Source organism: Geotrypetes seraphini, chromosome 5 (genome assembly GCF_902459505.1).
Source record: "Geotrypetes seraphini chromosome 5, aGeoSer1.1, whole genome shotgun sequence".
Lineage (NCBI taxonomy): Eukaryota > Metazoa > Chordata > Amphibia > Gymnophiona > Dermophiidae > Geotrypetes > Geotrypetes seraphini.
Genome location: NC_047088.1, coordinates 113,316,606 through 113,343,172, shown reverse-complemented (window position 1 = coordinate 113,343,172; position 26,567 = coordinate 113,316,606). Strand labels below are relative to the sequence as shown.

At 50.1% G+C, this 26,567-nt stretch overlaps 1 protein-coding gene across 1 annotated transcript in view; it reads right to left on the bottom strand.

Moving 5' to 3' along the window:
• COL18A1 (collagen type XVIII alpha 1 chain) overlaps nucleotides 1–26,567 on the bottom strand; it is a 585,697-nt gene that overhangs the window by 285,324 nt on the left and 273,806 nt on the right. The window contains exons 10-11 of the mRNA XM_033945055.1: nucleotides 13,101–13,163; nucleotides 1,876–1,959 (exon numbers count right to left, since the gene is read on the bottom strand). Coding sequence (XP_033800946.1) covers nucleotides 1,876–1,959; nucleotides 13,101–13,163 — 147 coding nt within the window. The remainder of the gene's footprint in view (nucleotides 1–1,875; nucleotides 1,960–13,100; nucleotides 13,164–26,567) is intronic.

Here is a 26,567-nt window from a genome sequence, read left to right as displayed (position 1 = left end):
ATCTATTTCAATTCATTGGACATCTTATAACAATGTGTTAGTGACTTGTTCCCTGTTCTAGGAATTAGGTCAGTAAACATGGCATTTCCTCTATTCTGTCACTGGGACAGGATATAGCTGGGATATAGCTGGGACAGGATATAACTTTTAAACCTTTAAAAGTTAACACTTACCAGTAATATTACAATATTCTTTGTTTTACTGTAACCCTTAAAAGTATTTTCTCTTTCAGCTTCATATTTTATCTCTATTGATGTCTTTCTCCTTTTCTTCAGGTATCCCAGGTTAAGGGGTGTCTCACACATATTTGGGTATATGGCCTTCCCTATATCCTACTTAATACCATTATTCCCATCAGTATATGCTGCCATATATGCATGTAAATGATAATTTTAAGGTTATGCATTATTTTATAAATATATGCTAATATTTAATAGCATCAACCTGCAAAGTATATGCCAACAGGGGCAATGTGCACATTTACAGGCAAAATTGTATACACCACCAGTTGCCAAAATGATACTGAAAGGATTTTGTAAATAAGGGAACAAGCCTCAAATTACGGAGATACACCCATTTCGGGTTTTCTCAGAGAGACAAACCATAATGTTCTTTTGCTCCTGCTTACATCACCGGCTTGAGCTCACCCTCCCTACCTTTTAAACTACAAACTTTAATTTATTCATTTAATTCATTACTTATTTTTTTTTTTAAATGTTTTAACTTAGAATTCATTTAATTTAGATCTTCTAATTCATAATAGATTAACTAACAATTCATTTTGGAACACAGACAACAGAAAAAGTACTTATCTTAAAAAGTGCACTAGTGCTTTAAAGTGCTGTATTGAAAGTTCATTCGTGCTGTAAACTTGTAGCTTCTTTAATTCATTTCTGCTTGTGAAGCTTAAAGTGCTCCTGCTCTAGAAAACCAAGGCCGTTGCTGGTATCTTTGGCAACTGGTGGTTTATACATTTTTGAATTTAATTACAGTAAAACCTTGGATTGCAAGTAACTTGGTTTGCAAGCGTTTTGCAAGACAAGCATAACATTTTATTAAACGTTAACTTGATATACAAGCAATGTCTTGCAATACAAGTACATACAGTATACAGTACACACATCACAACTGAGCCGATGATTCTTCTCTCCTCTGACACTGCAGGAGTGTAGTGACTGTTCTAAACGAGCGAGGTCTTGCAATACGAGCACATACAGTATGCATGTGTCACATCATCACAACTAAGCCAATGGTTCTTCTCTCTCTGACGCTGCAGGAGTGGAGTGACTGTTCTAAATGAGCGAGGTCTTGCAATACAAGTACATATAGTATTTTGTATTAAAGTTTTTGGGTTGTGGAACGAATCGTCTGAGTTTCCATTATTTCTTATGGGGAAATTCGCTTTGATATACGAGTCCTTTGGATTACAAGCATGCTTCTGGAACGAATTATGCTCGCAAACCAAGGTTTTACTGTATTAGGTAACTACCTGAGTTTTTCCTGTTTAATGATCTAAGTGCAAGCATTTACACCTGCTCTATGGCTAATGAAAATGATCATGCATAAAATATAGACACATTTTAGACCTATCACACTAATATTCTATAATGAGAAGTAGGCTGCTAGTTTTCTTTACAGAATAGGCTCCAAATAGGCACATTCTTTATGCTTAAAAATAGGCATCTCTTTATAGAAATACCCTTCACATGTCTACTTGAAAAATATCCTTAATTTGTAGTACATAAAGCGGTAATAGTGGAGACCAAGTGATCCAGTTGCAGGGGTTAAGAGACCCATAGTGATTCATACCATGTATCAGACTTCAGCTTTTTGGCGGTGACTGTGCAGGTCTATTATTTCTATTACATAACTTACCAATTTGTCATGTTTAGAAGGTCCAGGAGGACCTGGGGGTCCAGGTAGACCTGGAGACCCCCTCACTCCAACTCCTGGATCACCCTAAAAATAAGAACCGCATTAGTTATCACACACCATGAGATCAATTTTCAACACCAGGCCAGCTATGTAGCTTAGCACAAACAATTTATCTACACAAAGCAACAGTAAATGAACAAGTTTACCTGCTGAATATACACATATTTCACCACATAGAAAGGGTTATATGAAGAGTGGCCAAAATTTAGTGTCCATATAAATTTAAGCACCATCTTCAGAACAACTCTAAACCAACTCCACTAAGGAAAGATAAATTTTAAACAAATAGGAATTTATAGTGGCACTACAAAGGAGTTTTCATGTGCAAACCCTGTTTTGTGTGCATAAAAAATCTATTATAAAGCACCCTGTGGGTTATATGTGTAAAGTATATATGGTCTCAGCACGGTGCATACTTTTATGTGAATCCCATGTAAACGTGTTTGAGGATCATACTGGAGGGGCATGGGCAGAGTCATGAAGCATACATGTAGTTTATAAAATACACATGCACTTCACCCACATATTTATTTATTTTAAAAAATATATAAACCACTACCTAAACCCAGGCAGTTTAAAAATGACCATATACACAAATACAACCAAAATGCACAGAAAAATGTCTCTGCAATGCCATAAACATTCAATCATCATATGCATATATTTACATCTGTTTCAGATGTTTTGCAATTCTGACTTTTTGAGGCTATTTTATAAAGATACATAGGTGCTTGAGTACCTGATTGTAAAACCGCTTAGATAACCTTGATAGGCGGTATATAAAAATCCTAATAAAACTTGAAACTTGAAATTGAGGAGAGAGAGAGACAGCCTGCAATAGGAGTGCTGTAGAGGGGAGAGAAGAAATGGGAAAAGTTGGTAGACACATTAGAGTTGGAAAAGAACCAAATTCTAGAGGGTGAGAGAAAAAAAAAAGAATGAGGGGAAAATCAAACAGGCAGATATAAAGAGAGAAAAGTGGGGTGGGGGTGGCAACACAAAAGCAAAGATCAAAGGTAGATGTAGAGAAGGAAAGGAAGAACGACAAGATAAGAGATAAATGGAAAGACAAACCTGGTGAAGACTGACACCACGAAAGTGGAAATGAAACTTGGACTAGCTCAATAAGGAAGAAAAAAAATGCCCAGACAACATAGGTAGAAAAGAAGAATATTTAAAAAGAGATTAGGTTCTTACCTAATATCTTTTCTAGTGCAATAGGTGTGTCATTCTGGACAGTAGGGGCATACAAAAGCAGTCCCAGAAATCTAGGGTGGTACTTCTGTGCCTGCTTGTAACTCTTCCTCCCTCTCTGTTTACTCTAGTCCTCTAAATTTCCTTTTCATCTTTCCCTCCACTGGAGTTCCTTTCCACCCTAATTCTTGTTAACTGTGTGAGCTCTGCGAATGTTGAGATGATGCAGTATACAAACCTAAGGTTTAGTTTAGTTTAGATCGGAGTGAGCCACCCAGCCCCAAAGGCTGGTTACCACAATCCAGGAGTCAATGTGTAACGGAACACTCTAGCAGAGCGACTGAGGGCGAATTAACCACTTCATGCTTGCTCTGGCCTCCAAAGTCCATGACAGTTTCATCTCTAATGCATCTCAGTGAGGCACCCAGGGAGAGAGCAATGCCTGCTGAAGAGGACACATGCATGCCCTCGCCCAAAGGACCACATCCAGCGTAGCCACCGTGGAGCACAGAACCTACAGGTAGTTCTAGTCTAAAGGCTCCGACTCCTTCAATAGCTCTGAAATCTGTGCACATAGCATCTGTCTCTGAGCCTCGGGCAGGTAAACATGGCCCGCCGCAGTATTGAACAGAATTCCCAGGTATTCCAGGGACTGCGTGGGCATTAGAAGATTCTACTTGAAGTTGACAATCCAGCCTAGGTCTTCCAGCTCCCTGAGTACCTTTACCACCGTGGCGTGCCCCTCTTCTAACGAGGACGCTCTGATCAAGCAATTGTCTAGATATGGGCAAACTTGCAACCCCATCTTCCTCAGATGAGCCACCACAACCACCATCACCAAAGGACAGAACCAAAAACTGATAATGCCAATTCAGCATATGAAACCTCAGGAGCTGGCAATGAGCTGGAAAAATGCTAATCGGTAAAGTGTAATACGCCACCATAAGATCTAGGGAGGCTATAAACTCCCCCAGAGTCACTGCTGCAGTGACTGACTTCATGGTCTCCATCCGGAACCGAGGAATCTTGAGATCGTATTCACATGTTGAAGATTCAGAATAGGTCTCCAATCTTCCGATCCTTTCTTTGGCACAATAAATTGAACAGAGTATCTGCTTGAGCCTGCAAGGTCGCTTGGCACCAGCTCTATTGCGCGAATATCCAGCAAGTGCTGAACCGTAACCTGGACTTTGCAAGCTTTGTAAGGCCTCACGACAGGAAAATCATGAACCACTCTTGTCAGTGGCTGGGCAAATTGTAGCTTGTAGCCAGATCAAATAATTTCCAAGACCCACTGGTCTGCTATAATGCGCATCCAGGAAGGCGGAAACTATGAGAACCGACCCCCCCTATCCACAGAGGGGCCCTCGGCTCCCTGGCGTCATTGTGTTTCCCGGGCAGGATGGGCAGAGGCAGGCTGAGAGCGCCTGTAGTCCGCATACCGACCCTTGGAACCTTGAAAGGACCTGTACGACGAGGAAGTAGAATATTGTATGTAGTCACAAAAATTCTGTCGGGAGCCATAAAAAGGGAATGCGAAGAACCCCTGGGTCTCGCTATACTATCTGGCAGGGTCTTTGGATGACGAACCATTATCGAATTCATGAGGTCATCCAGCCCTTTTCCAAGCAGAAACTGCCCCATGAAAGGCAGTTGAGCTAGAGTTGCCTTGAGGTGGTATCCCCAGGCCACTGCTGAACCCAAAGCATTCAGCGGGCTGAAATAGAATACACTGACACCTTTGCCAGCACTTTCAAAAAGTCCTACAAACCATCTGCCATGTAGTCCATCCCAGCCATCAGAAGCTGAGGAGGAGGCTCTACCAATTCAGTCTCTATCGCATCACTAAAGACATTGCCACATCAGTTTCAAATCCTAAAGTATCTACCTGGCAATTCTGCATATCCTTCAATACCACTCTACCAGCACTAGGCAATGAAGTGCGCCGGGTTACCTGAGCGACCAGGGAATCCACCTTGGGTTACCCCAACAGCTGCTGACAGACATATACCAAAGGATACAAGCGGGACATAGCTCTAGCATTCTGCAAAGGTCCTTCTGGAGAGTCAAACTGTTCCGTAACTATGAAACTCTTATCCAGATGCCATGGAAAGATTGCAGACTGTAAGTGCATGCTGCAAAGCCAGGAGGAAGAAGTAGAAGGAGCAGGCTTGGCCCCCCAAGCACAACGCCTGTAATCACTTAGCAATCAGATCAGGCAGCGCTGCAAACTTAAGCAAGAGCACAAAAGTTGGATCATCTCCAGGAATCCAAATCTGGATCCCCCAATCTGTGCAGTGCAGCACTATCCAATAAATGATCAGCAAAGGTCCGGATCCACTGCTGAAGCCCTCTTAATAGGCTGTAAAGAAGTAACAGCCTGAGCATGCAGAGAAGCTGATATCCTCAAGGACAATCTGTCGCTCAGAGACAACACAGAGGGAACAGAAGAGCACCTAGCAGCTGGGCCCCTAGACTGAAACTCGGACCACAAAAATCTACCGATTTCTGAGAAGGCATCTGGACCCTGGGACATAGCGTCACCCTTAAATGGAGGGTCCGTATTGCAGCAGTTCGACGAAGCTGCAGAACCAAGCCCCGAATGTAAAGGCAGCTGCTCCAACAGACTAGCTGAGCGTGTTATCACCTGCTTCTGCGAAAGGAAGGCTGACCGCATGGCACATGGCGCATGGCACAAGGACACTCTAAAAGTGGCAAATCCACACAAAATTGGAATGAATCCATACTAGGAGACCAAGAGGACTCCCTCCCATCAGTTTTCCTGGAAAAAATTTGAATTTTGAAGAAGCAGGGAAAAGTTGAAAAATAGATCCCTGAAAATCCAAGATGGCCACCGGACCCAAATTTGCACCAAAAATGTGCTAAAAATGGCACTTCCCAAAATTTAAAAAAATGCAATTTTTGGAGTTTTCAGGTGGAAGAACACAAAGGATCACTAGAAACTCAAGAAAACCCTTTGAAATTAAAGTTTGAAAATCGTTGTTGGAGCCTGTCAGCTACTCTTACTCACAGCACTGGACACAGAAGCTGCTCCTGCTTTCTAGCCCCAGAAGAGCCATAGTCAGAATTCACTGCCACAGTGCTGGAAAAGCTGTCCTCAAGCTGATCTTTGGGCTGTTGGTCAGACATCACTGTCTGACTGTGCCTCTACCCCTGGGGACCATCGACTGCACACAAAGACAGGTGGAGGCACAAAAAAACAATGTTACTTACCGTAACAGTTGTTATCCAGGAACAGCAGGCAGCTATTCTCACTAATGGGTGATGTGATCCAACGGAGCCCTGATTCGGACGTCTCACAAGCAGTCTTGCTTGAAGAAAACTCAAAGTTTCGAGTCGCCCGCACCGCACATGCGCGAGTGCCTTCCCGCCCAGACCTGGGCGTGTCTTCTCAGTTCAGATAGCTAGCAGAGAAGCCAACCCAGGGGAGGTGGGTGGGACGTGAGAATAGCTGCCTGCTGTCCCTGGATAACAACTGTTACGGTAAGTAACATTGCTTTATCCGAGAACAAGCAGGCAGGTATTCTCACTAATGGGTGACCTCCAAGATAACCATAGTGGGATGGTGGGAGAGTTGGCAACTTAGGAGAATAAATTTTGTAATACTGTTTGGCCAAACTGTCCATCCCGTCTGGAGAAAGTATCCAGGCAATAGTGAGAAGTGAAAGTATGAACCGAGGACCAAGTGGCAGCTTTACAAATCTCCTCAATCGGTGTCAATCTGAGGAAAGCTACAGAAGCTGCCATAGCTCTGACCTTATGGGCTGTGATTTTTCTGTCAAGGGGCAATCCAGCCTGGGCATAGCAGAATGAGATGCAAGCCGCCATCCAGTTGGAGATGGTACGCTTGGAAACGGGGCATCCCAACTTGTTCGGATCGAAGGAGATGAAAAGTTGAGGAGCAGTTCTGTGAGGCTTGGTACGTTCTAGGTAGAAAGCCAAAGCACGCTTACAGTCCAGAGTATGAAGAGCAGATTCTCCAGAGTGAGAGTGTGGCTTTGGAAAGAACACTGGCAGAATGATGGATTGGTTAAGATGAAATTCCGAGACAACTTTCGGGAGAAATTTCGGATGGGTGCGGAGAACCACCTTGTCATGATGGAAGACTGTAAAAGGTGGGTCCACGACCAAGGCTTGGAGCTCACTGACTCGTCGAGCAGAAGTGAGGCCGATGAGAAACACAACTTTCCAAGTGAGATACTTCAGGTGAGCCTTGTGAAGAGGTTCAAATGGAGGTTTCATAAGCTGTGAGAGAACAACATTGAGGTCCCAAACCACTGGAGGCGGTTTGAGGGGAGGATTGACATGGAAAAGTCCTTTCATGAATCTGGAAACCACAGGATGAGCAGAGAGAGGTTTCCCTTGAAGAGGCTGATGGAAAGCAGCAATTGCACTGAGGTGGACTCGTATGGAGGAAGATTTGAGGCCAGACTGAGACAGGTGCAAAAGGTAGTCCAAAACTGAAAGCAAGGAGGAATGTTGAGGCTCCTGGCGCTGAGAAATACACCAAACAGAGAATCTATTCCATTTTTGGTGGTAGCATTGTCTGGTAGCAGGCTTCCTTGAAGCTTCCAAGACATCCCTCACAGGTTGGGAACACTGTAGAGGGGTTTCGTTGAGAGGAACCAAGCTGTCAGGTGTAGAGACTGCAGGTTGGGGTGAAGTAGAGATCCCTGATGCTGTGTAAGCAGAGATGGAAAACTGGTAGAGGCCATGGCTCCCTGCTGCTGAGTTGAAGCAGAAGGGAGTACCAAGGTTGTCTGGGCCACTGTGGGGCAATCAGGATCATGGTGGCATGGTCTGACTTCAGCTTGACCAGAGTCTTTTGAATGAGAGGAAATGGAGGAAACGCATATAGAAAGCGATTTGTCCAGTCCAGGAGGAATGCATCTGCCTCGAGGCGCTGAGGGGTGTAGATCCTGGAGCAGAAGTGAGGCAGTTTGAAGTTGTGGGGGGCTGCAAAGAGGTCTATCTGAGGCATTCCCCACAGGGAGAAGATGTGATGAAGGGGCGTGGAGTTGAGGATCCACTCGTGAGGTTGTAGAAGACGGCTCAAGCTGTCTGCTAAGGCATTGTCCGCCCCCTGAATGTAGACTGCTCTGAGGAACCAATCCCACACTTTCAGAGCTTTCTGGCAGAGGGAGGCCGATCCCATGCCTCCCTGCTTGTTCACATAGTACATGGCTACCTGGTTGTTTGTGCGAATGAGGACAACCTGGTCGCGAAGGAGATGTTGAAAGGTCTGGAGAGCGTTGAAGATCGCCCTGAGTTCTAGGAGATTGATGTGGCACTGGCGGTCCGTGCTGGTCCAGTGACCCTGGGTGCGGAGGCCGTCCAGATGAGCCTCCCAAGCATAAGTCAACGAGTCGGTCGTGAGGACTTTCTGATGGCGGGGGGTTTGGAACAACAAGCCTCTGGAGAGATTGGAGGATAGCATCCACCAGCGAAGAAATTGTTGCAGGCAGGAGTGACCTGGATGTGTTGAGTCAGAGGGTCGGACATCTGGGACCACTGAGACGCCAAGGTCCACTGAGGCATCCTGAGGTGAAGTCTGGCAAACGGAGTCACATGTACTGTAGAGGCCATGTGGCCTAGCAGGATCATCATCTGTCTCGCCGAGATGGAATGGCAAGAGGACACTGAATGGCAGAGATGAAGAAGAGTCTCCATGCGTGGGGGAGGGAGGAACGCTCGGAGTTGGGTAGTATCCAGGATCGCCCCGATGAAGGGGAGAGTCTGGGAGTGCTGTAAGTGGGATTTTGGGAAGTTTATCTCGAATCCCAGATGTTGTAATAACCAAATTGTCTTCTGGGTAGCGAGGGCGGCTCCCTGAGACGTGGAATCCTTGATAAGCCAGTCGTCCAGGTAAGGAAACACCTGGAGGCCGTGGTTCCTGAGTGCTGCGGCTACCACTACCAGGCACTTGGTGAAGACTCTGGGGGATGAGGCCAGGCCGAAGGGAAGCACTCGGTATTGAAGATGAAGATGTCCAAGCCGGAATCTGAGGAATTGGCGTAAGGCTGGATGAATGGGGATGTGAGTGTAGGCCTCCTTCAGATCCAGAGAGCATAACCAGTCGTTCTGCTCAATGAGGGGATACAGGGATGCCAAGGTCAACATGCGAAACTTTTCTTTGACCAGAAACTTGTTGAGCACCCTGAGGTCCAAAATGGGTCGCAGATCGCCAGTCTTCTTCGGAACAAGGAAGTAACGGGAGTAAAACCCCTTGTTCTGTTGGTCCCGAGGGACCAGTTCGACAGCTCTGAGCTGCAGCAAGGCCTGGGTTTCCTGAAGAAGAAGGGTGGTCTGCGTCAAGTTGGAAGGATACTCTCTTGGAGGATGTTCCGGAGGAACCTGGTGGAATTGAAGGGAGTATCCCTCCTTGACGATGGAGAAGACCCAGAGGTCGGTGGTGATAGTCGTCCATCGATAGAAAAAATGGTGGAGGCGACCTCCGATAGGTGGAGTTGCTGAAAAAGGTAGAACGACAGAGGTTATGCTCTCTTTGAGACAGTCAAAAGGGCTGAGAAACCTTAGGAACAGCAAATGGTTGAGGCTTTTGCTGATGTTTCTGCGGGTGCTGCCTCTTCACAGGCTGCCGGATTAGGGGAGTCTGTTTCGGGAGTAACGCCGCTGGTAGATCAGCGGCGGGCGTGATTGACGAGGAGGAGCAGGCCTGGGCTTCGGACGCAGGATGGATTGGAATGCCTTCTCATGGTCCGAGAGCTTCTTGGTTACTGCCTCGATAGACTCATCAAAGAGATCGGTGTCTGCGCATGGAACATTGGCCAGCATGTCCTGGAGGATGGGGTCCATGTTGATAGTCCTCAGCCACGCCAGCCGGCGCATAGCCACTGAACATGCTGCGGCACGAGCCGTGAGCTTGAAGGCATCATAGGAGGACTGCATAAGCTGCACCCGGAGCTGGGATAACGAAGCCAGCGCCTCCTGGTACTCGAATTGTGCCCTAGGATCCACGTAGGGCATGAACTTCTGGAGTACGGACAAAAGGAACTCCAAATATGTTGTGAAGTGGAAGTTGTAATTCAGGACTCTCGAGGCCATCATGGAGTTCTGGTAAACTCTCCTGCCGAACCGGTCCATGGTCTTTCCCTCTCTACCAGGTGGGACGGAGGCATAGACCTGGGAGGGATGGGACCGCTTCAGTGAGGACTCCACTAGCAGGGATTGGTGGGAGAGCTGAGAGCCGTCAAACCCCTTACGATGAACAGTGCGGTATCTGGTGTCCAACTTACCCGGCATCGCGGGGATCGAATAAGGTGTCTCGAGGCACCGTACAAAGGTCTGGTCCAGTAGCTTGTGTAAGGGAAGCTTTAGGGACTCTGCTGGTGGTTGAGGGAGGCGCATAGTCTCCAGGTATTCTTTCGAGAATTTGGACCCCATATCCAGGGGGATGTCCATGTCATCAGCCATCTGTTGAAGGAACGAGGAGAAGGACAGTTGGTCGGCCGTTGCAGGGCCTCAAGACGGGCTCGAAGAGGTCGAGGCCTCCGGATCCATTGGGGACAGGGATCGAGACGGTGAGAGAGATCCCATTGTGTCCTCGAGCTCCGGCATCGGTGGAGGAGTAGTGGTCGGTGGTGAATACTCCCTGTATGCTTGCTTCCGATGAGGCGAGGCCTGCCTGGACGAGTGCCTCGAGGAGTGCCTCGATCGGTGATGCGGACTATGTCGAGAGGTCGGCCTCGATGACGAGGCGAGTAGGTCTTCGCTGAGGCCCCCAGGTAGTGGATGGGGCTGGAAACGGTTGATCGAAGCAGGGGTGGTTGCCGTAAAGGCTCGAACCCCGTCGGGGTGATCGGTTCCAATGGAGGTACTCGCAAAGACTCTACTCCTTGCATCGAGTGCATCGGTTCCAATGGAGGCATGGGCAAAGACTCTGCTCCTTGTGATGCATGCATTGTTGCCAGACCAGACACTCCCAGAGACTCTGCTCCCTGTTGAGAGTGTTTTCCCCGCTGAGGCACTGGAGGGGGCTCGACCTCGTGGGAGGCCTCCACGTGCCAAGGCTGGATTTGGGAAAGAAGCTGAGGCCCCATCGTGGTAAAGAGCTCGATGAATTGCTTCTGTAGCATGGTCTGGAACGAGGCCGGCAAGGATGGATCCGCATCTGAAATGGGACCACCTGCGCGTGCCTCACGCTCCCTCGGAGCAGTGTGTGAGTGCTTGGACTTCGAGGCCTTGGGCACTTTCAACACTACTGGGGGAATGGCCTGCTGAGCTACCTGACCTGAGGAGGTTGAGGAAGGCATCGAAGCAGGCGTCGGAGTCTGAGCCGGGATGAACGAGGCGGGCTTGATGAGACTCGGCGCCGCAGAGGTGGTAGGCTGTGGAGTTGCGGATGATGTCGAAGGTGAAGGTCTCTTCATGGTCGATGGCTCCGTCGAGGACTCCATGAACAGCGATTCCCACAAAACGCAACGACGCTTGAAAGCACATGCGGTGAGTGTGGAGCAAGGCCAGCACGATTTCGGGAGATGTTCAGGCCCGAGACACCAAACACAGCGTCGATGAGGGTCCGTTAGCGAAATCGCGCTCTGGCACTTGTCACACTTTTTAAAACCGGTGATAGGCCGGGACATAGGCCGAAAAAGCTCCGCCACAAGATCGAAGCTGCGGGGCTGCGGCCACGTGGCCTGCTCAGTCGAATGGAACGAAGAAATTTATTTATTTATTTTTTTTAAATAAAACACGACGAAAATCAGCGATTAAGATCAAATAAAACCAAAACCACGTACTTAGAAAGGCACAAGTGAAGAAAACTTTGCGCAGAGAGTCGAAGACGGACTTCTCGGCTCCGCGGAAAAGTAAGAACTGAGGAGACGCGCCTTGGTCTGGGCGGGAAGGCACTCGCGCATGCGCGGTGCGGGCGACTCGAAACTTTGAGTTTTCTTCAAGCAAGACTGTTTGTGAGACGTCCGCATCGGGGCTCCGTTGGATCACGTCACCCATTAGTGAGAATACCTGCCTGCTTGTCCTGGGATAATGCAGTCTGCACACTGTGAAACACCGCTGAGCCCCCTAAGCTTGCTGGACAGTCTGCGCTTGACACCTCCCCCTCCCGCTTAACAGGGAGTGAGACCATGTCAGGGACAACCCTGAACTCCAAGGAAGACTAGCAGCCTGGCTAACAGGTATCCCGAAGGGATCAGCCTGTCAGTTACAGACTGAAGTCTGTGAATTCTCAAGCAGGCAATGCTCCAAATTTAATTCAAATGCGAAAGAACCGCAAAAGGGGACAAAACTATGACAAAATAAAAATAATAAATCTGGGAGAGCAGAATATCCACAACTGCAGCCACATGCAGAAGAGAAATACTAATGGGAGGAGCTAAGCTAGCCTGTGAAGTATACTAGAGGCGGGGTGAAAACTCTGTAATGGATCTCTTCTGCAGCCCATGTAAGTAAAAGGAAATAACCCTATGGGGTCTAGAATGTCTCACCTATTGCACTGGAATAATAAATAGTCTGCAAAGAGAGCTATTTTATGGGTCTCCCCCCTTGAGAATGAAACGGGGGCAACTTTGTCCCCGTCCTCGCAGGATCTATCTCTATCCCAATCCTGTCCCTGCTCCATCCCTGCAAGCTATGTCCATCTGCACAAGCCTCAAACACTTATGATTTTAAAGTAGACAATATTTTAAAATATATATATATTTGCTAGAGTCTTTATACCCACAGTATTTTACAAAAGGTTTTTCAGTAATTTTCAGCAGAGTATTTTGTAAAATACTGGGGTAACTGTAAACAGTCAACATTCTATAAAACTGCTCTCTAAGGCCAAAATTTATGTATTCCTTAGGTAGTAAAATTACGAGACCTTATCTGAACTAGCTTTTCAAGTTAATCTTAAACTAATCTAACAATTCAAATCAAGAAAATTAACCAGGAAGTAACATCTTAAGAGTAAAAAAGTTCATACACCCTACCTTTTCTCCCTTTGGGCCAACATCACCAGGTGTTCCAGGAAATCCCTGGGGTCCAACATCACCCTGCAAACAAAAGAAGAAAAACCATCAATAAAGCTGAGAAACAGTTTTAGAAAGGTAAAACAAGATCTGGTATGCAAATCCAATGTGGATATCCTGAAAACCTGACATGCCTGTGGAAATCAAGAACTGGATTTGAGTGGCCCTATCCTAGTATATTGAAAGGGGGAGGGGAGGATTGGAGAGTATATAGAGATAGACTGAAAAATACTCAGACACTTGAATCAAGACAATTAGCAATTCTAGACAATTAGCAATCTAGACAATTAGCCCTCAGAATATCTAACAAGCTACCCATTTAAATTTTTTGGTCTTAGTTTGCCTGTGCCTTAATCTGGCACCAAGTCCAAGTAAAGCACGCTTGAATCCAATGAAGAACGGACTTCTGGACGAGGAAGCGAAAGTGGTTATCTATTCATTATTATAATGACAGTTATAAAGACCATTTAATCTACAACATATTACAAATGTTATAATACACAATAAATTGATGTCCATTTTACAGACAGATAGATAGACAGACAGAGAAGATCTGCTCAACATTGTAACTCCGACTGCTTAACTCTATCATTTCCATCATTAAAAGTTATACACTATAAGAATATTCACTGCAATTCCCTTCCTAAAGAGACCCAAACTATTAATGAATATACCATGTTTAGAAAACGTCTGAAAACATGGCTCTTCAGAAACCTCAGTGGGAAATGCAACTAATAAAACTGAGAACACCTGATGACAGTGGCGTACCTAGGGTATGTGGCACCCGGGGCCCATTATTTTTTGACACCCCCCCATGTAAAAAAATATTGTTTTTAATGACCATGAAACGGAATAAATGGTCAGAATAGAAACAGGCAGTGAAAATTTTTTTTTATTGAACCTCATATATTACATTACATTACAAGCAGCGCTGTTACAAACATATTCTGAAGGTCAATGCTAAGGTTAACAAAGTTTCCTTCCTTGGATCAGAAGGAGATACTGACAAACCACAGGAAGAGATCCCAAAACAACTACCCAGGAACAACACCCAAAGACCCACTCAGTGTGTGAACCAGTTGAGTGGAGTGGACTAATTAGGGGGTGGAAATGGGCCCGAAGTTTGCTCAGCAGAATTTCCCAGACCACCTCTTCCTCTCAACACATTGACACGCTGCCACCACCACCTCCATTAGGAACATCTCACCGGGTAGGCCAGCAATGCTTATAAACTTTATAAAACACATTATTATATTTTCTTATAAAGCACATATTTTAACTGAACTCTCTGACATCCTCAGCCTTGCCATTCACAAAAATAAAAGGAAGAAAAGTTCCCATTGCCTGCTGTCTCATGTCCCCGGCCTACAATATTTTTCTTCTGCAGACCCTTCAAAAGTCTGACCAAATCCTCGTTTCACTTGCATTATAAAGTACTGAGGATGCCATCTCTCCCCAATCCCAGGTCCTAAAATCTAAGACAGTAACCATTATTCCAAACATAACATAACATAAATTATGTCTGAATTGTCATGACATTAGAAGTACATATGGAGTAGTTGCAGGTGATGCTTGGGACAGTTCTGATTGTGTTAATTCGGTTTTATGTGTTTTTTGAATAGAAGGGTTTTTATTTCTTTTTTGAAGGTTTTGTAGTCTGTGGTCAAGGTCAATAGGTTGTAGAGTTGGGGGTCGAGTGTTGCAGCTCGAATGACTAGGAGGTTGTTGAACAGTTTCTTTCTTTTGACGTTTTTGGTTGGAGGGTGTGTGAATGATACGTGAGTTCTCCTATGTCTGGTTGAGGTGGATTGAATTATTTAGCTGAAGAAATTAGTTACCCCCAATTCCACACACATTAATTATCTTCCATTTTTGTTTCTATTATAAAAAAAACACTGATAAGTTCCCAGAAAAAAAATACATTAAAATAAGAAGTGAAAACAAAGGCCCCTACAAATGAGAACATAACATAAGAATAGCCTAACTGGGTCAGACCAATGGTCCATCATGCCCAGTAGCCCATTCTCATGGTAGCCAATCCAGGTCACTAATACCTGGTCAAAATCCAAAGAATAGCAACATTCCATGCTACCGATCTAGAGCAAGCAGACACTTCCCCCTTGTCTTAATAACAGACTATGGACTTTTCCTCCAGGAATTTGTTCAAATCTTTCTTAAAACCAGCTACACTATCTGCTTTTACCATAACTTCTGGCCACTTCATTTTTAAGTTTAGATCTTTCCTTCCAAACAGAGACCTTGCTAGATGTCAAATACAGCACAAGGTAACTTCACACGGACTTAGCTGTGCAGGAAATGTGAATCTCCTCATAAACCCACCATATAGTGCAAAAATGTGCAAAGGTCTGTTTTTTTCTTTCAATCACTACATAGCCTAATGCCACACAAGCAGCACTGTTACAAACATATTCTGAAGGTCAATGCTAAGGTTAACAAAGTTTCCTTCCTTCAACCACAAGGAGATACTGACAAACTACTGGAAGAGATCCCAAAACAACTACCCAGGCACAACACCCAAAGACCCACTCAGTGTGTGAACCAGTTGAGTGGAGTGGACTAACTAGGGGGTGGAAATGGGCCTGGAGTTTCCTCAGCAGAATTTCCCAGACCACCTCTTCCTCTCAACACATTGACACGCTGCCTCCACCACTAGGAACACCTCACCGGGTAGGCCAGCAATGCTTATAAATTATTATATTTTCTTATAAAGCACATATTTTAACTGAACTCTGACATCCTCAGCCTTTCCATTCACAAAAATAGAAGGAATAAAAATTCCCATTTCCTGCTGTCTCATGTCCCCGGCCTATACAATATTTTTCTTCTGCAGACCCTTCAAAAGTCTGACCAAATCCTTGTTTCACTTGCATTATAAAGTACTGAGGATGCCATCTCTCCCCAATCCCAGGTCCTAAAGTCTACGACAGTCTCACAAACTAGTGCTGCCAGATTCAGGAAAAAAATTTTCGATTCAGCCTATTGAATTGGTTTATCGATTCGATTTTAATGCCCAAATGGGTGTTTTTTTTAAACATCCTGGTAGGTTTATTTTATAGCTTTTTCACCCCCCTTTGGCTTCTCCTAACCACACTGGTGCTGTGGTGTAAATAAAATAAAGAAACAAAAAGGACTTTTCCTCTCTCTGTTAAATCCTAGCTCACGTTTGCAGTCTAACATCAGCTCTGGCAGGATACACATTTCAAATCTGACATATTGTAATCACAAAACAGAAAATAAAATTAGTTTTTCTACCTTTTGTTGTCTGGTTATTTTTCAAATCTTGTTGGTCCAAGGCTCTGGTTGTCTTCTGATAACTTGCTTGCCAGGGTCTCCTTCTTCCTTCTTTCTGCATGCTAACCATCCATCTGTCATCTCTGTCCTCCCCGTTTCCCTTCCCTCCCCCGGATGTCTGGCATCTTTCCTTTTTTCGTCTCCCTCCACAGATCCACCTTTTCTTAACTACCCTTTCATCCAGCATCTCTCCCTCCTTCCCCACCACCCCAGGGTCCACCATCTCTCTCTTTCTTTTCCCAACTACCCTCCTAACCAGTATCTCTATTCCCCCCCTCCACAACATCCCTTGTGTTCAACTTCTCTCCCTTTCTGTTCCTACCCTCCCTAAAACCCATGGTCCATCATCTCTTTCCCTCTCCTCTATTTTCATACCCATTATTTCTTTCCACACAAAGTCCGGCATATGCACGTCTCTTTGAACCACTCCCCCTTCCCCTCCGTGTACTTCTGCACCAGGGCCCCCTCCCCTAAATACCTGTCCCCCCCTTAAAGGTCTACATCCCACCCCTGAAGGCCTCTCCCCCCTTTAAATCATGCACCCCCCCGAATGTCTGTCCCGCCCTTGAAGGCCTGCACCCCCCTCTTGAAGGCCTGTCCCCCCCTTGAAAGCCTGCACCTCCCCTTGAAGGCCTGCACCCCCCTCGAAGGTCTGTCCCCCCCATTGAAGGCCTGCACCCCCCTCGAAGGCTTGCACCCCCCTCTCGAAGGCCTGCACCCCCCTCAAAGGCCTGTCCCCCCTTGAAGGCCTGCACCACCCTGAATGCCTGTCTCCCCCTCGAAGGCCTGCACCCCCCTCAAAGGCCTGTCCCCCTCCCTTGAAGGCCTGCACCCCCCATTGAAGGCCTGCACCCCCTCTCGAAGGCCTGCACCTCCCTCGAAGGCTTGTCCCCCTTGAAGGCCTGCACCTCCCCTTGAAAGCCTGCTCCCCCCTTCGAAGGTCTGTCCCCCCATTGAAGGCCTGCACCCCCCTCTTGAAGGCCTGTCCCCCCCTTGAAAGCCTGCACCTCCCCTTGAAGGCCTGCACCCCCCTCGAAGGTCTGTCCCCCTATTGAAGGCCTGCACCCCCCTCAAAGACCTGTCCCCCCTCAAAGACCTGCACCCCCCTCAAAAGCCTGTCCCCCCCTTGAAGGCCTGCACCCCCCTCGAAGGCCTGCACCCCCCTCAAAAGCCTGTCCACCCCTTGAAGGCCTGCACCCCCCTCAAAAGCCTGTCCACCCCTTGAAGGCCTGCACCCCCCCCCGAATGCCTGTCCCCCCCTTGAAGGCCTGCACCCCCCCATTGAAGGCCTGCACCCCCCATTGAAGGCCTGCACCCCCTCTCGAAGGCCTGCACACCCTCTCGAAGGCCTGCACCCCCCTCAAAGGCCTGCACCCCCCTCAAAGGCCTGCACCCCCCCTCAAAGGCCTGTCCCCCCCCCTTTAAGGCCTGCCCCCCCCTCGAAGGTCTGTCCCCCCCCTTGAAGGCCTGCACCCCCCTTGAAAGCCTGCACCTCCCCTTGAAAGCCTGCACCTCCCCTTGAAGGCCTGCACCCCCCTCTAAGGCCTGTCCCCCCTTGAAGGCCTGCACCTCCCCTTGAAAGCCTGCTCCCCCCTTCGAAGATCTGTCCCCCCATTGAAGGCCTGCACCCCCCTCTTGAAGGCCTGTCCCCTCCTTGAAAACCTGCACCTCCCCTTGAAGGCCTGCACCACCTCGAAGGTCTGTCCCCCCATTGAAGGCCTGCACCCCCCTCAAAGACCTGTCCCCCCTCAAAGGCCTACACCCCCCCTCAAAAGCCTGTCCCCGCCTTGAAGGCCTGCACCCCCCGAATGCCTGTCTCCCCCTCGAAGGCCTGCACCCCCCTCAAAGGCCTGTCCCCCTCCCTTGAAGGCCGGCACCCCCCATTGAAGGCCTGCACCCCCTCTCGAAGGCCTGCACCCCCCTCAAAGGCCTGTCCCCCTTGAAGGCCTGCACCTCCCCTTGAAAGCCTACTCCCCCCTTCGAAGGTCTGTCCCCCCATTGAAGGCCTGCACCCCCCTCTTGAAGGCCTGTCCCCCCTTGAAAGCCTGCACCTCCCCTTGAAAGCCTGCACCTCCCCTTGAAGGCCTGCACCTCCCTCGAAGGTCTGTCCCCCCATTGAAGGCCTGCACCCCCCTCAAAGACCTGTCCCCCCTCAAAGACCTGCACCCCCCTCAAAAGCCTGTCCCCCCCTTGAAGGCCTGCACCCCCCTCGAAGGCCTGCACCCCCCTCAAAAGCCTGTCCACCCCTTGAAGGCCTGCACCCCCCCCCGAATGCCTGTCCCCCCCCTCGAAGGCCTGTCCCCCCCCTTGAAGGCCTGCACCCCCCCCTTGAAGGCCTGCACCCCCCATTGAAGGCCTGCACCCCCCCATTGAAGGCCTGCACCCCCCTCGAAGGCCTGCACCCCCCTCAAAGGCCTGCACCCCCCTCAAAGGCCTGCACCCCCCTCAAAGGCCTGCACCCCCCTCAAAGGCCTGTCCCCCCCCCTTTAAGGCCTGCCCCCCCTCGAAGGTCTGTCCCCCCCCTTGAAGGCCTGCACCCCCCTTGAAAGCCTGCACCTCCCCTTGAAGGCCTGCACCCCCCTCTAAGGCCTGTCCCCCCTTGAAGGCCTGCACCTCCCCTTGAAAGCCTGCTCCCCCCTTCGAAGATCTGTCCCCCCATTGAAGGCCTGCACCCCCCTCTTGAAGGCCTGTCCCCTCCTTGAAAACCTGCACCTCCCCTTGAAGGCCTGCACCACCTCGAAGGTCTGTCCCCCCATTGAAGGCCTGCACCCCCCTCAAAGACCTGTCCCCCCTCAAAGGCCTACACCCCCCCTCAAAAGCCTGTCCCCCCCTTGAAGGCCTGCACCCCCCGAATGCCTGTCCCCCCCTCGAAGGCCTGCACCCCCCTCGAAGGTCTGTCCCCCTATTGAAGGCCTGCACCCCCCTCAAAGACCTGTCCCCCCTCAAAGACCTGCACCCCCCTCAAAAGCCTGTCCCCCCCTTGAAGGCCTGCACCCCCCTCGAAGGCCTGCACCCCCCTCAAAAGCCTGTCCACCCCTTGAAGGCCTGCACCCCCCTCAAAAGCCTGTCCCCCCCTTGAAGGCCTGCACCCCCCCATTGAAGGCCTGCACCCCCCATTGAAGGCCTGCACCCCCTCTCGAAGGCCTGCACACCCTCTCGAAGGCCTGCACCCCCCTCAAAGGCCTGCACCCCCCTCAAAGGCCTGCACCCCCCTCAAAGGCCTGTCCCCCCCCCTTTAAGGCCTGCCCCCCCCTCGAAGGTCTGTCCCCCCCCTTGAAGGCCTGCACCCCCCTTGAAAGCCTGCACCTCCCCTTGAAAGCCTGCACCTCCCCTTGAAGGCCTGCACCCCCCTCTAAGGCCTGTCCCCCCTTGAAGGCCTGCACCTCCCCTTGAAAGCCTGCTCCCCCCTTCGAAGATCTGTCCCCCCATTGAAGGCCTGCACCCCCCTCTTGAAGGCCTGTCCCCTCCTTGAAAACCTGCACCTCCCCTTGAAGGCCTGCACCACCTCGAAGGTCTGTCCCCCCATTGAAGGCCTGCACCCCCCTCAAAGACCTGTCCCCCCTCAAAGGCCTACACCCCCCCTCAAAAGCCTGTCCCCCCCTTGAAGGCCTGCACCCCCCGAATGCCTGTCTCCCCCTCGAAGGCCTGCACCCCCCTCAAAGGCCTGTCCCCCTCCCTTGAAGGCCGGCACCCCCCATTGAAGGCCTGCACCCCCCCTCGAAGGCCTGCACCCCCCTCAAAGGCCTGTCCCCCTTGAAGGCCTGCACCTCCCCTTGAAAGCCTACTCCCCCCTTCGAAGGTCTGTCCCCCCATTGAAGGCCTGCACCCCCCTCTTGAAGGCCTGTCCCCCCCTTGAAAGCCTGCACCTCCCCTTGAAAGCCTGCACCTCCCCTTGAAGGCCTGCACCCCCCTCGAAGGTCTGTCCCCCCATTGAAGGCCTGCACCCCCCTCAAAGACCTGTCCCCCCTCAAAGACCTGCACCCCCCTCAAAAGCCTGTCCCCCCCTTGAAGGCCTGCACCCCCCTCGAAGGCCTGCACCCCCCTCAAAAGCCTGTCCACCCCTTGAAGGCCTGCACCCCCCCCCGAATGCCTGTCCCCCCCTCGAAGGCCTGTCCCCCCCTTGAAGGCCTGCACCCCCCCCTTGAAGGCCTGCACCCCCCATTGAAGGCCTGCACCCCCCCATTGAAGGCCTGCACCCCCCTCGAAGGCCTGCACCCCCCTCAAAGGCCTGCACCCCCCTCAAAGGCCTGTCCCCCCCCCTTTAAGGCCTGCCCCCCCTCGAAGGTCTGTCCCCCCCCTTGAAGGCCTGCACCCCCCTTGAAAGCCTGCACCTCCCCTTGAAGGCCTGCACCCCCCTCTAAGGCCTGTCCCCCCTTGAAGGCCTGCACCTCCCCTTGAAAGCCTGCTCCCCCCTTCGAAGATCTGTCCCCCCATTGAAGGCCTGCACCCCCCTCTTGAAGGCCTGTCCCCTCCTTGAAAACCTGCACCTCCCCTTGAAGGCCTGCACCACCTCGAAGGTCTGTCCCCCCATTGAAGGCCTGCACCCCCCTCAAAGACCTGTCCCCCCTCAAAGGCCTACACCCCCCCTCAAAAGCCTGTCCCCCCCTTGAAGGCCTGCACCCCCCGAATGCCTGTCCCCCCCTCGAAGGCCTGCACCCCCCTCGAAGGCCTGCACCCCCCTCAAAAGCCTGTCCACCCCTTGAAGGCCTGCACCCCCCGAATGCCTGTCCCCCCCTTGAAGGCCTGCACCCCCCCGAATGCATGTCCCCCCCTCGAAGGCTTGCACCCCCCTCGAAGGCCTGCACCCCCCTCAAAAGCCTGTCCACCCCTTGAAGGCCTGCACCCCCCGAATGCCTGTCCCCCCCCTCGAAGGCCTGCACCCCCCTCAAAGGCCTGTCCCCCCCCTTTAAGGCCTGCACCCCCCTCAAAGGCCTGTCCCCCCCTTTAAGGCCTGCACCCCCCTCAAAGGCCTGTCCCCCCCCTTTAAGGCCTGCACCACCCTCAAAGGCCTGTCCCCCCCTTTAAGGCCTGCCCCCCCGAAGGTCTGTCCCCCCCCTTGAAGGCCTGCACCCCCCTTGAAAGCCTGCACCTCCCCTTGAAGGTCTGCACCCCCCTCGAAGGCCTGTCCCCCCTTGAAGGCCTGCACCTCCCCTTGAAAGCATGCTCCCCCCTTCGAAGGCCTGTCCCCCCCTTGAAACCTGCACCTCCCCTTGAAGGCCTGCACCCCCCTCGAAGGTCTGTCCCTCCATTGAAGGCCTGCACCCCCCTCAAAGACCTGTCCCCCCTCAAAGGCCTACACCCCCCTCAAAAGCCTGTCCCCCTTGAAGGCCTGCACCCCCCGAATGCCTGTCCCCCCCTCGAAGGCCTGCACCCCCCTCGAAGGCCTGCACCCCCCTCGAAGGCCTGCACCCCCCTCGAAGGCCTGTCCACCCCTTGAAGGCCTGCACCCCCCGAATGCCTGTCCCCCCCTCGAAGGCCTGCACCCCCCTCGAAGGCCTGTCCCCCCCTCGAAGGCCTGTCCCCCCCTTGAAGGCCTGCACCCCGCATTGAAGGCCTGCACCCCCTCTCGAAGGCCTGCACCCCCCTCGAAGGCCTGTCCCCTCTTGAAGGCCTGCACCTCCCCTTGAAAGCCTACTCCCCCCTTCGAAGGTCTGTCCCCCCCATTGAAGGCCTGCACCCCCCTCTTGAAGGCCTGTCCCCCCCTTGAAAGCCTGCACCTCCCCTTGAAGGCCTGCACCCCCTCGAAGGTCTGTCCCCCCATTGAAGGCCTGCACCCCCCTCGAAGGCCTGCACCCCCCTCAAAGGCCTGTCCCCCCCCTTTAAGGCCTGCCCCCCCCTTGAAGGCCTGCACCCCCCCTCGAAGGCCTGCACCCCCCCTCGAAGGCCTGTCCCCCCTTGAAGGTCTGCACCCCCCTTGAAGATCTTCACCCCCCTCTTGAAGGCCTGCACCCCTCTCGAAGGCCTGCACCCCCCCTTGAAGGCCTGCACCCCCCTCGAAGGCCTGCACCCCCCTCGAAGGCTTGCACCCCCCTCGAAGGCCAGTCCCCCCCTCGAAGGCCTGCACCCCCCTCGAAGGCCTGCACCCCCCCTTGAAGGCCTGTCCCCCCTTGAAGGCCTGCATCCCCCCTTGAAGGCCTGCACCCCCTCTCGAAGGCCTGTCCCCCCTTGAAGGCCTGCACCCCCCTTGAAGGCCTGCTCCCCCCCTCGAAGGCCTGCACCCCCCTCGAAGGCCTGCACCCCCCTCGAAGGCCTGTACCCCCCCTCGAAGGCCTGCACCCCCCCTCGAGGGCCTGTCCCCCCCTTGAAGGCCTGCACCCTCCCCCGAAGGCCTACCTGTCCCCCCCCTTGAAGGCCTGCCTGCCTGTCCCTTCCTTGAAGGCCTGTCCCCCTGAAGGCCTGTCTCCTTCCCCCTCCCCCAAGTCCGGCCTGCCTGCCCGCCCCACCCTGAAGGCCTGCACCCCCCCCTCCGCAGGACCACTCGCCGTCCCACCACCTCGAAGTACCGCTCATCCGCCCAGCTTGCCTGTACCATTTACCTGAAGCAGCCTGCAGCAAGATCGCGATCCCAGCGATCTTTGTGCTGCTTTGGCTCTGTTTCCTCTGCCGCGGTCCCGCCCCTCCTCTGACATCAGAGAAGGGCGGGATCGAGGCGAAGGAAACAGCCGAAGCAGTGCAAAGATCGCTGGGATCGCGATCTTGCTACAGGCTGCTTCAGGTAAATGGTGCGGGGAGGAATCCAGATTCGAGATGTCGGGGCTGAACCGGATGCAGGGGTGGGGGGGGAACCGGACCGGGAGCACCCCCTCAGAGCTTGGCACCCGGGGCGGACCGCCCCCCTTGCCCCCCCTTGGTATGCCACTGCCTGATGAAACATACTGCTTTATGAGAAAATGTAAAGCAATAATCTGATTGATATTGTATTTACAGTCAATTCCGCTTAAGTGCAAGCTCTCCGGACCTGACTGTGGCGTGTACTTAAACGGAGTGTGCGCTTAATTGGAGAACCACTTTTTAGTTATGATAAATCACAGTACGCTGTAGTCAAATGCAATAAAACTTTTAATCAGCAAAAAACATACAATTTAACACGGTTTGGTTTTAGAAACAGCACTGTTCCATCTAATGCAATACACTGTAAACCTTTTTAAACCAACATTCTACTGAAATAATCAGTTATTGTTTTCTGCACACAGATTGCCGATTCAGACTGTGTATCTGACTACTGATGCTGTAAAACTGTCCATAGTTGTGACATCCATTTATCTCCAGATAACGCAGCTTGTGTAGGGACTTCAGTAAGTCCTAGAAGGAAACAAATTCTGCAGGTGTTACATTAGTATCAGCAGCATCTCCATCCTCATCAGACTCTTGGTTGTCTGCAGTGTCCTTTATGACTGTACAGATATGGGAATTAGTACTGTCAGATTATGTGGGCACATCGTTGTCAACGGCGACATATAGCTCAAACTCTTGTGGCGCGAGTCCAACTAGGAGTTCAATAGATGAAGTGGCTTCATTTGTCTCATCAGATGCGTGAACGAAGCTCGCCAGTCGATAGCAATTTGAAATTGTTGATGATGAGACTCGACTCCACGCCTCCCGTACCATGTGAAGAGAGCCGAGCACCGTCATTTTTCTCATGAGCTCAGCAGCTCGTGAGCTGGATTCCGTGCTTTCATCAATCACTGCCATAACATATTTTAAGACGAGCAACCTGTAATGACGTTTGAAGTTGATAATTATCCCCTGGTCCATCGGATGGATCAAAGATGTCGAGTTTAGTGGCAGAAACACGAGTTTGATGCTGGTTAGTCTTACGTCATTGCTGTGTGCTGCACAGTTATCACACAGCATTACAATGTGCCTCCTACGCCTTCTCATCAGATTGTCAAGCTTCTGCAACCATTAAATCAACAGTATCACTGTCATCCATGCGTTTTTGTTGCTTTCATATTCAATAGGCAGTCGTTTAATGTTTTTGAAGCACTAAGGATTTCGATTCTTCCCAATCACCAATGGCTCGAGCTTTTCACTACCGTCCATATTGCAACTGAGCAGCAATGTCAATCGTTCCTTTGGCACCTTGAAGCTAACAGTTTCACTGCGTTTGAAAGCCAATGTTCCATCAGGGATGGCACACCAGTACAGAGCCATCTCATCGGCACTGAAAACGTCACATGGTTCATATCCACCAATGACTGATGGCAACACTTCCATCTTTCTGCACCAAACTCATCCGTGTCTTGTTTTTCACCATGCTGCTTCTTAAATTTTATGCCATTACAAACTTTCCACCTCTCTAGCCATCCATTTGTTGCTTTGAAGTCTTCTATGCCCAATTCTTCTGCTAGCTGTGCTGCTTTCTCAATCAGCAGAGGCCCATTGATTGGCAGTTGATGACTTCTAGCTTCAGCAAACTATTGTAGCAATGTCTGTTCAACATCTCCAGCCTTCCCAATTCTTTTCTGTTTCCTGGTAGGATTGCTGCTGTTTTGCCAGTCTTTCAATATGGCTTGCTTTTTTTGTGAATCTGAGAAATCTAGCTAGGATGAACGCTGTAATGCTTTGCAATAGAAACCTGTCTCTCCCGTTGGTCAAGTCTCTTTAAGACATTGACACTTTCAGCCACAGATAATGACTTTTGACCAGCGTATTGGACACGTTCAGCCAAAGACAAAGATTTTTCTCCACGTGATGCGATGGTGCAGTTCCAAAAGTTTGAACACCTAGCCAGGCCTAGACTGCTGATCCGAAACATGTGGCTCATCCACATGAGAACATGTTTGCTTTTAACCAGAGTAAACGTAACGTGAATGAATAGAGGTAGGACCTATAACATCAGTGCGTATAAGCGGATTGTGTGCTTATCAGAATTGGGATTCAGTGGGATATAAGACAGCTAGCATAGGCTTAGATCAGTGGTCTCAAACTCACGGCCCATGGGGCGCATGCGGCCTGCCAGGTACTATTTTGAGGCCCTCGGTATGTTACCATTGTTCAATAATGTTGTCCGCCTCACTGCTGTAACCTCACGCAAGCGCTTTCCTACGTCTGAAGTGATTGTGAGGTGGAGTGGAAAGGACAATTGTGTACAGGCACAGGAAAGTGCTTGTGTAAAGTTACAGCAGTGAGGCGGGCAACGTTCCAGAATGTAACGTAACCATTGGAGACAGTGCAGCTTGTGAACTCTTGCAAAATTCGGCACCTCTCCTGACGGTGATTGCTTGATGTAAGATGGCGGTTGTGTCCAGTGCTGGAGGAGGTGAGAGATGAAAGTAGTTGCGGTCGCGACCACCGGACACTTAAGGCACAAGTTTTCCAGGCACAATTCGGATATCGATTCTCCTCTCTACAAAAAAGCCTAGAGGACTACACCAAAATCTTAGAATCTAAATCAAAATTTTCTAATCTAATATTTGTGAGTCGCATAAATCTAAACAGGCTCTAGGTGACTTGAAAAGGAAAAGGGTAAATAGGGCAGAGGAGAAGTGAGGAGGGGGGAGAAAGGAGGAAGAGACCTAATCGTATTAAGCAAAAGAAACCGGAGTGTAGGGTGATCTTATAAAATTAATCATCAAAGAGAAGAGTTTTCAGTTTTTTCTGGAATTGGGTGTGGTCGGCTTCTGTTCTTGTTGTTACTGCAAGGCCATCCCAGATTTTGACTCCCAGGAAGGTGAACATGAATTGGAAAATTCTTCTGTACGTGAGATTTTTTTTGTTGAGGGGAGGTTCAGTTGGATCCTGTTAAGTAGTCTGCGAGAAGCGGATCATGCATTGGATAAGAGGTAAAACTCTTTATAGTTTATAAATCTTTCCTTAATTGCTTCTGATAATTTCAGCTATACACGGCTGAAAGCAGTGCAACATGCAGAAAGTGAAAAACTATCTAAACTTAACTTTCTGCATGTTGCACTACTTTCAGCTGTGTATAGTTGAAATTATCAGAAGCAATTAACGAAAGATCTATAAACTATAACGAGTTTTATCTCATGCAAAGGAGAAATTAGGTTCTTACCTACTAATTTTATTTCTATTAGCCTGTAGACTGGTATAGTCCTTATGAATTGGTTATATGCCTCACTGCTACCTGCAGGTGGAAACTGAGAACAAACTTGC